Source organism: Pempheris klunzingeri, chromosome 10 (assembly GCF_042242105.1).
Source record: "Pempheris klunzingeri isolate RE-2024b chromosome 10, fPemKlu1.hap1, whole genome shotgun sequence".
NCBI classification, from domain to species: Eukaryota; Metazoa; Chordata; class Actinopteri; order Acropomatiformes; family Pempheridae; genus Pempheris; species Pempheris klunzingeri.
Window position 1 is genome coordinate 13,986,793 of NC_092021.1, and position 8,260 is coordinate 13,995,052.

The window sequence follows — 8,260 nt, forward strand, 5'->3', positions numbered from 1 at the left end:
AGCTACAGAGGAAAACGCTACAAATGTGACCTGAGATTTAGAAGAAGATGCAGCTAAACTGAAATCTGTCTGTGTGTGTGTGCGTTTGGTGCAGATCCCATGCCGTTTTACGACGTATGCTACCGTATCTGGATGTTTTGTTGCAATATGTGAGAGAAGAAAATGGAAAAAAATATTTTGAAAAATCCATTAAAAAGACAATTCATGAAGAAAAATAAAACGACCGAGGGAACTCGGATCCTGTTACATCTGTTAGGAAAAAGTGTTTGGGTGATCTAGTTTCTTTTTCAGACACCATTTGTGGTATATCCTGCCTCCTGCCTAATTACTGCCCTCACCTGCGACTGTTTGTTTGCTTCTGTGTTTTTTCTGCATACCCCATCTCTGTGTGCCCCCTTACCACCTCCTGCTCCACCCTACAGCAACTGTAAATGTATTTAAAAGGTCAAGTAGTTGTACGCAGTTTTTCTCTTGATATGACACCAATTACAATAATTAATGACAATAAAAAGGAGAAAAAGTGATCCTGGAGTCCTGTCTTCTGTTCAGATTACAAGACATACAGTTAATAGCATTTTAGAAATACACTTATTTGCTTTTTTGTTGAGAGATGAGAAGATCGACACCACTCTCATGTCTGTACGGTAAATATGAAACTACATCCAGCAGATGTTTAGAAACTAATTGACTGTTTGCATCAAATAAATAGAGTCAAAGCTTGGAAATAAAATGGGAGTTCGTGAAAAGTTTATTTTGAAATGGCAGAGGATACAATAAGTTAAGACCTAGGGATGGGTCGGGTGAGAAGTAGATTCATTTTGATGGCCAGTCCTGGGCCACACAAGTGACTTTACCGGCAGACGGAGAGCCAGCCAGACAGTAAGTGACAGGAGGGAATTATCCTACCTTCGCCTCCGTCACCGTTCCACTGTGAAAACCACTGATGATAAAAAAAAAAGACCCCAATGAAACAGGGGGACTTGGGTTACGATGAGGAAAGAAACGTCTCGAAGGGAAGTCGGGATGGTTTCCCAGACAACAGGAGGTGGAGGAGCAGGAGAGGGAAAAAAAGCACCAGTTGGACAAAAGAGAAAAAAAGTGTAGAACAAAACAAAAGAAGGGTTCAGGAAATGACATCTCATAGTCCTTTGTTCCCCTGCATCCTCAGGTGGCACAGGAAGCAGCGAGTGGATGTCGCGACACCATGGGGTCTGCACATATACGATGTTCACCACCGCAGTGGCAGGGTCCTTACACAGACATGATGTGCTTGACAAAGGCTGCAGATGAAGACCAGGGCAGCGCACGGAGAGGACAGGAGAGAGGGAAAATGAGTGAGTTTAGACTTGAAAACTTTTAAATGTGCCGTGAATTTATGAATTACATAAAACAGTTGAGATATTGACTACAACACAGTAAGACAAATGTGTATGGGCTGCTTTATGTTTCATACAAAATACACACGAAATGCATGTTCACTTTATTGGAATATCAGTGGAAATGGAAATTGTCACCTCACTTTCTGAGTTAAGAAAGCATTTAAAGAGGCACTCATCAGTTTAGTTATGCACTTCCATGAAGATGGGTGACTCATAAGAGACATAATTAAAAAAAGATGGTCAAATCAAAGCAGCAGAGGTCGAGATATCCTCAAGGTTATTTTTCAAAACTGTTTCCACAAACTGAGAGGTGTTCTCTGAGCAAAATGACCTCCAGTGCCACCGAAAAGTGATACGGTGGACTATTGTCATTGATTAAATAATACCCAATTAGTGTATGAATACTGACTGACTGACTGTTATATAAGCGTGCACAGTCTTATTAGTGGTAATGTTGTAAACTGTGGCTCACCCTCATAGTTGATACAACCGTTCTCGTCCTCCTGTCCTGCCATGAGAGCATCGATCTCAACCTCAGTCATCTTCTCTCCTATAGAGGGAGGCACCGGACGGCCAGTATTAATAACGCACATACACACACACACACACACACACACACATACAGAGAGACACACCAGTGCCCTGTCCTGACTCACCCAGTGTTGACAGAACAATGCGCAGCTCAGCACCCATCACTGTGCCGTTGCCCTCCTTGTCAAAGACACGCAGACCCTCAACGTAGTCCTCGAACCCTGCCTTGTTTGGGCTGTTGATGATGGTCTGGAGCATGGGCAGGAAAGCCTCGAACTCAACTCTCTTGCTGTTCATGTCTGTATTGTCAACACATTTTCAGCATCAATAACACGTATCCACAGGCTCGGCTTTTTCTGCAGACAGTTTTCGCAGGTTCATGATGGAACATAGTGAGGTTTAGTGATAAATTGCCATCTTGGACAGATCCCACACAGTTTATTTCTTTATTTCTTACAATATGATACTACTTGGTATTTTGCAGGCTGGCTACAATCCCGTGCCACAGTGCAGAGTGAGGCACAGTGCTGCATCTGTCAGTAATGATTGAGCATCCTGGTGCCATTTTGGTTTAAAGGTTGCAGAGATTAAGGCCTGCGTCATTGCCTGTCTTCGTGCATGTGCAAAGGCACGCATCAAAAGTGCAATTCTCTGCTTTTTTTACAATTTTACCAAGCAATGTGTGTGATCAAAAGCCTAACAAAATATGCAGTATGAAGAACAACACCAGACCAGTTCTTGAATGGAAGAAAAACGTTGTTGCACTGACCCCTACAGCTTGACAAAAAAAAAATTCTGGACACGTGACAACAGCAGACTGTGTGCATAGAGCACAGAGCCATACTTCATTGGGTGGAACAGTGCATGCAGCAAGGTCACAATTTCAACTACTAGCAAGCAGCAAAAGTTGTAGGATTTTCAGCCTGTGAGTATGCACAAATATACTTTTTATTAACTGGTGGAGATTTTGCCCCTTCTACATTTACTTAATTTTTGAGACAGATCTGTTCCATGTGTTAAAAGACAGATTTTTGATAAGCAGACACATTTCAAATAAAAGTATAACAGTGGATTTAACTGAACTTTCCAATTCCAGCTACAGAAACAGCTACTGATAATTTCTTCCCCTCCTAAACAATAACTTTGCACCATGTGCATCTTTTAAAATCACATTACTGTGAACACCGGGGATTACCACACACACTCTAAACATCACCTCAAACCAGTCTTCCCTATCAATGACGGATCGGTTCTAACAATATTTATTAAGTGTTAATATAAGTTAAGTATAAGTGCTGCTGGCAAAGATTAGCAAATACACCAAACCGCACCACAATCACAAAGAAATCTTCAATGCCATCAGTGGTAGAACATGATACTAAATATATGTCTTACCATCAGCACTTGGGTTTCCCAGCAGTTTGGACACCTCTTTGTTGGTGGGGTTCTGTCCCAGAGCGCGCATGATGTCAGCGATCTGGTTGTAAGCCACCTTGTTGTCACCCACCCTGTCGAACAGACCGAAGGCCTCCCTGTAGTCTGCGGAGAGGAGGGGAAGAGCATATCATCTTCATGAATCCAACATTTTCATATTTATGAACAGACTTCTGGTGTTCAGTAGTGAGCGTGTAATGATCAACCTGTACCTTGTGACCTGTACCTATCATTTTGTGCAATGTAATATTTTTATAACATCTGCGTTAAATGATTCGACTGTTGTAGTATTATATCCTCTGTGGTAATTCCTTTGAAACTGAAATCAACTTAGGGGTGTTTTCATTTTATTTTTTGTGTGTTGTTATAGATTATAGTGTTGAATTAAAACAGTAATTGTAATTTTTTAGAAAAGCAAGAGAAACAAGTGGGTCTATTTAGTGGTGAAGTAGCATTTTACATTTAATTGCATAATTGGTTTACGCCTATTTGTATGTGTTTAAAAGAGATTATATTTATATTTTCTCCTGTGAAGTCATATCATCAGCCTCACCAGCCTCAAAATGTATTTGAATAAATTCCATGTAGTTACGTATAAGTATTTTCTATAATGTGTGTAAAATGCATTTTCCCCACAGTTGGAGACAGTGGGTTGCATTTTACCAAGTCTTGCTGCAGCAGTTTCACGCTTTCCAGCAGGTGGAGGCAGGAGACATAACAAGGGCAAGACATCTCTCTAGGTTGTGGTATTATGGGCTGAATGGACTGACTCCTGTCGAGCTCCGTCACCCTTCAGACTATTTCTATCTCAGCTGTCTCCTCTCTCTCTCTCTTTCTCTCTCTCGCTCAGCGGGGCTGCGGGCTCTTTTAAAAGACCACCTTGGAATTGATAAACATAGCTGAGAATATGAGCCCCTTCCTTTTAAAGGCAAGGTCCTCTGTGAGTGAGCTGAGTAAAAGTAGGGAATGCTGACTGCAGTGTCACAAGCAGCTGGCCAGACGACAGGTCTGTTCCGGTGGTGTCCAGTGGCACCGATGGCACGCAGGTTTTTCTTTCTATCACACACTATTCTTCTAGATTCTGTAATCCCTGAAAAGAGCTGCTGAGATTTTTGACTGCCATGAAAATATGCTATGTGATATCTTGGTTTGGTGTCAGTGATCTAGTGACACAGATTGCCCTGTCACCAACAAGCGGACAATAAACAATCTCCAGTTAATATGAGGACACAGGGATTGGTTGATTTCATATGTGACACTGTGCCCTGCAGTCATTAAATGAAGCCCTCCACATCAGTGGCCTCCAGCTATGGTTAATAAGTGATATAATTTAGTCTGTCTGCTCTGGTTGGTGATAATTAGTACAATAAGCTTGGATTTGTTTAGAATAAAAGGCTGCAGAATACACTGCTTTTTATACACCACTACCTGCAGCATTTACAACTGACCATCACCTGATATGTACATTTTTCATTATAACTTGCATTTAGAAAGACCACCATCCCGTGGATGCTTTCTTGGTGATGTAACATTCAAGGTGACAGTTTAAAGTTTACCAAAAATTTACTGGACACTGGGATGGCTTGTTAGCTCCATAGCCAATATCAGATTTCAGAAGATATCTGTTATTCTCATGGAATGACACAACATAAAAGAGACAGAGGTGACCGTCTGCCATGAACACAGTCGGCTGCATAGCCTGTTGCAGGTTGGCATTGAGCTAATGTTCATCTTTAAGGGAGGGTACAAAGTATTCTACACTGCTTTACTCCCAAACATACAGTATTAGTCTCATGCATAGTGATGTATGATATTGATGGCTCCTCTGGTTTGACAGACAGTGGGCTCTGAGATATTTAAGGCAAAGGTGAGTTGAGTTTCATGGACTGTATGCAGGTGCAAAGGTAAAATGAGGTGTACTTACCTTCAATCTGGTCTGCGCTGAATTCCACCTAGAAGCCAACACAACGGAGACATATTAGTTAATGATATACAAGTGCAGGTGATTTCATGTGCCATTTAATCAGCAGCACAACCACTTTTATTCAAAAGGCCAGCATAGCCAGACGTTCCCACTTAATTAATTAATCACAGGTCTGCACAGGGATTAAACTTGTCTCTTTGCCAAAATTAGCTTTGCATGGTGGCATCCGATCTGTGGAGGTCCATCTTTAGCTACATTAACATGTCCACATTTGGTGTCACCCTGCGATGCCATCACACATCAGCCACCACTCTGGTAGTCCAATCCAGAGGGCCGGGGGGAGTGGTCTACACCATGGTGAGCTATCCATGGTTCTAGTCATTCATACCCCTGTGCAACTCTGAGTGTGGCCCTTCAAACCTGCTGCTGCTCCCACTAACTAACTATTACTTGTGCATCCCCCTCATAGGTGTTCATATAAATGTAATAAATTTCATACTTTGCCAGTTGTATTAAACTAAAAACCCCACTGAACACCACAATCCTTTTTCCGGGATATGATGCTTGTGCAATTAGGCAGCATTTGCCCTGTAAATACTATGACCTCTAAAATCAAATGTGTGAAATAAAAGTTGTTTTTAAATTTTTTTTAAAAAAAAAGCACTGCTTGTTTACTCCCTCAAGGACCTCTCTGGGATCCACTAAAATCGGTCTAGCTCTGTCAAGTCAAATCCCAGCTCTTCGTGAGCAGCCATCATCCTATCTCCATCCCTCCCCACTGCAGAACTCATGTTTTCATGATCATTGTACCTTGACGGCGGACAGGTCGACAGCGGGAGCCGCAGGAGCAGGGGCTGGCTCGGGTGCCGGTGCTGGTGCTGGTGCGGGTGCAGGTTCGGCCTTCTTGGCGGGGGCCTTAGGGTCCTTCTTGGGTGCCATTTCAAGTGATGGTAGAACGACTTTGTCCCGGTGACACAGACAATTCCCGGTTCGGGTGACAGCACAAGGAGCGTAGCACAGAGTGGAGGGGACTCGGAGCAAGAAATCACCGTTGGGGCGTATATATATGAGGCTATTTTTCCTCTTGCCCCCCGTCAACGCTGTCCCTGTGTAAGGATTGGATAGCGGATGGGAGGGGGGGGGTGTGTGTGTGTGGAGGAGTCCGCTCTAAACATGGAATATAGGGCTGCGGGCCAGAAAGTGTTTATTTATGCCATATATCGAAAATCAAAAACGAAAACATTGGAAGGTCAACTGGGGCCATGCGCGTTCCTGTAGTTCCACTATTACGCACAGAAATGCGCACCATTACGCACAGCCTGGATAACATCCTCGACTATGTGAGGATTGATTAAGCACTTTAAGGTTTGCAAATGTTAAAAGACGTATCATGTTGGGCTCATTTAGCCTTCTTTATAATCTCACGTGACAAACATCTCTCTAATTGGCAACTTGCCTCTCAAGGAGAGCGCCTCATTAAAGCCTGAATCGAGCGCTGAAAGACAGAGAGAACTTTTTCGCTATTAAAGTAAACAGTAAATCATGTGTGGAATTTCACAACAGCTCCCTCACTCCGGTTAGCTCCAGCCTCAGGTAGAAGGTAATGTTTCAGTGCATGGTTTGAGCCAAGATACTGGAAATAAGGCCAGGAGGGTTTCCCAGAAACCTTCGTCATAAGCCCCGAGCACTATCGTATCCGAATAGATCTGATATGTACTGCAGTTGATTTTTTATTAACCATAATATTAATGGTGTGAGTGTAAATCATCTCCAGCTGCACCTCTCCTTTCTCTCCTTCTTTGCCAACTGCTGTGAGGCCAAGCACTTAACTAACATTTATTCTAATATAGTATATAATCGATAGAGTTTCAAGACTTAATTCGCCTACATCTGGGTGAATTTGGTGAAAATGTGTATTTGTTGTAATGGTGCCATAAAAGCATGACATATTTGAATATTTTACTCACTATGAGCCTCTTATCTGGCTTCAGCAAGGTGCTAAAACAAACACATTTACATGTACAACCAGGAGCCACAGATCACAACTAGTTCAAATTTTTATTTGATAAATTGTCATTGTACCGGGCTTTCGGTTGACAGGTGGCTGAAGTGGTGTCTTTCTAATAATGTGCCGTTGTTTATTTCTAGTCACTGAATGTGCATTGGGTAGAGCAGCACCTGTGTTCAATTTGGGGCTTTGTGTTAGTGGTGAGGATGTGACGTACAAGCACAGGATGGAGATCTAGAGGGGCTTTCAGCTGCTGATGCCAGTAACCCAGACAAGGCTAAGAGTGCAAATTCTGTCTCCTTAATTCTTGTCTATATCTGTCTCACAGTGCCAGCGGTGCAGCCCTGCCCCCCACCACCATGACAGGGCCGGGTGACGAAGGAACTGCATAAATTCCTCCACCCTCCATCCCTCCCCCACTTGCTTTCACTGACCCCATCAAGCCAGAGAAAGCCTCAGTCCCTCAGCTGTCATCTGGGCTCACCCCCGGCACCCCACTGCACCTTCTCTGACTTCCCTTCACTCCTCCCCCCTATAGAAACTCTGCCCCGATCCTTGCACCTGTGCTGCAGTCCAATCTGAGCTCCACTATAGAATATTAATGGATTCAGCAGTGTGGTAGAGCCAGGCTTTATTAAGATGTGATAACAGATCAACTTATGAAAACAATTTCAAATTTATTTGACAAAAGTTTTATTGTGTGAATCATATATATACAGAGCAGAGTTGAATGTGAAAAGTAATTCATTTCAGACAGGGGCATTGTAGATATCCACATAGTGTTTGTTTTTATTTATCCAAAGGGGCTTTGTGTGTTAACACACTGAATGTTGCTACAATTGCCAAAGCAACTTCAGTTCCAATTGCCAGTCCCCATGACAAATGACAAAAGGAACTCTTTAAAGAGTAGATAAGTCCGCTGTTAATGTTTCCTCCAGCTGCCTGAACAAACAGGTTTCTAAATACGTTTTAGTGTACTGTTAC

General features: G+C 42.7%; 1 protein-coding gene across 1 annotated transcript; it reads right to left on the bottom strand.

Annotated features, from left to right (window-relative positions):
- Positions 1 to 725: 725 nt before the first annotated feature.
- myl1 (myosin, light chain 1, alkali; skeletal, fast) lies at positions 726 to 6,314 on the bottom strand. The gene is made up of 6 exons (XM_070837608.1): positions 6,079 to 6,314; positions 5,269 to 5,296; positions 3,306 to 3,449; positions 2,036 to 2,209; positions 1,852 to 1,929; positions 726 to 1,280 (listed from the first exon to the last, which is right to left on the bottom strand). Exons 1-6 carry the CDS (start codon positions 6,205 to 6,207, stop codon positions 1,252 to 1,254), a joined length of 582 nt encoding a protein of 193 aa, XP_070693709.1. The 5' UTR covers positions 6,208 to 6,314; the 3' UTR covers positions 726 to 1,251.
- Between the last annotated feature and the right edge of the window lie 1,946 nt (positions 6,315 to 8,260).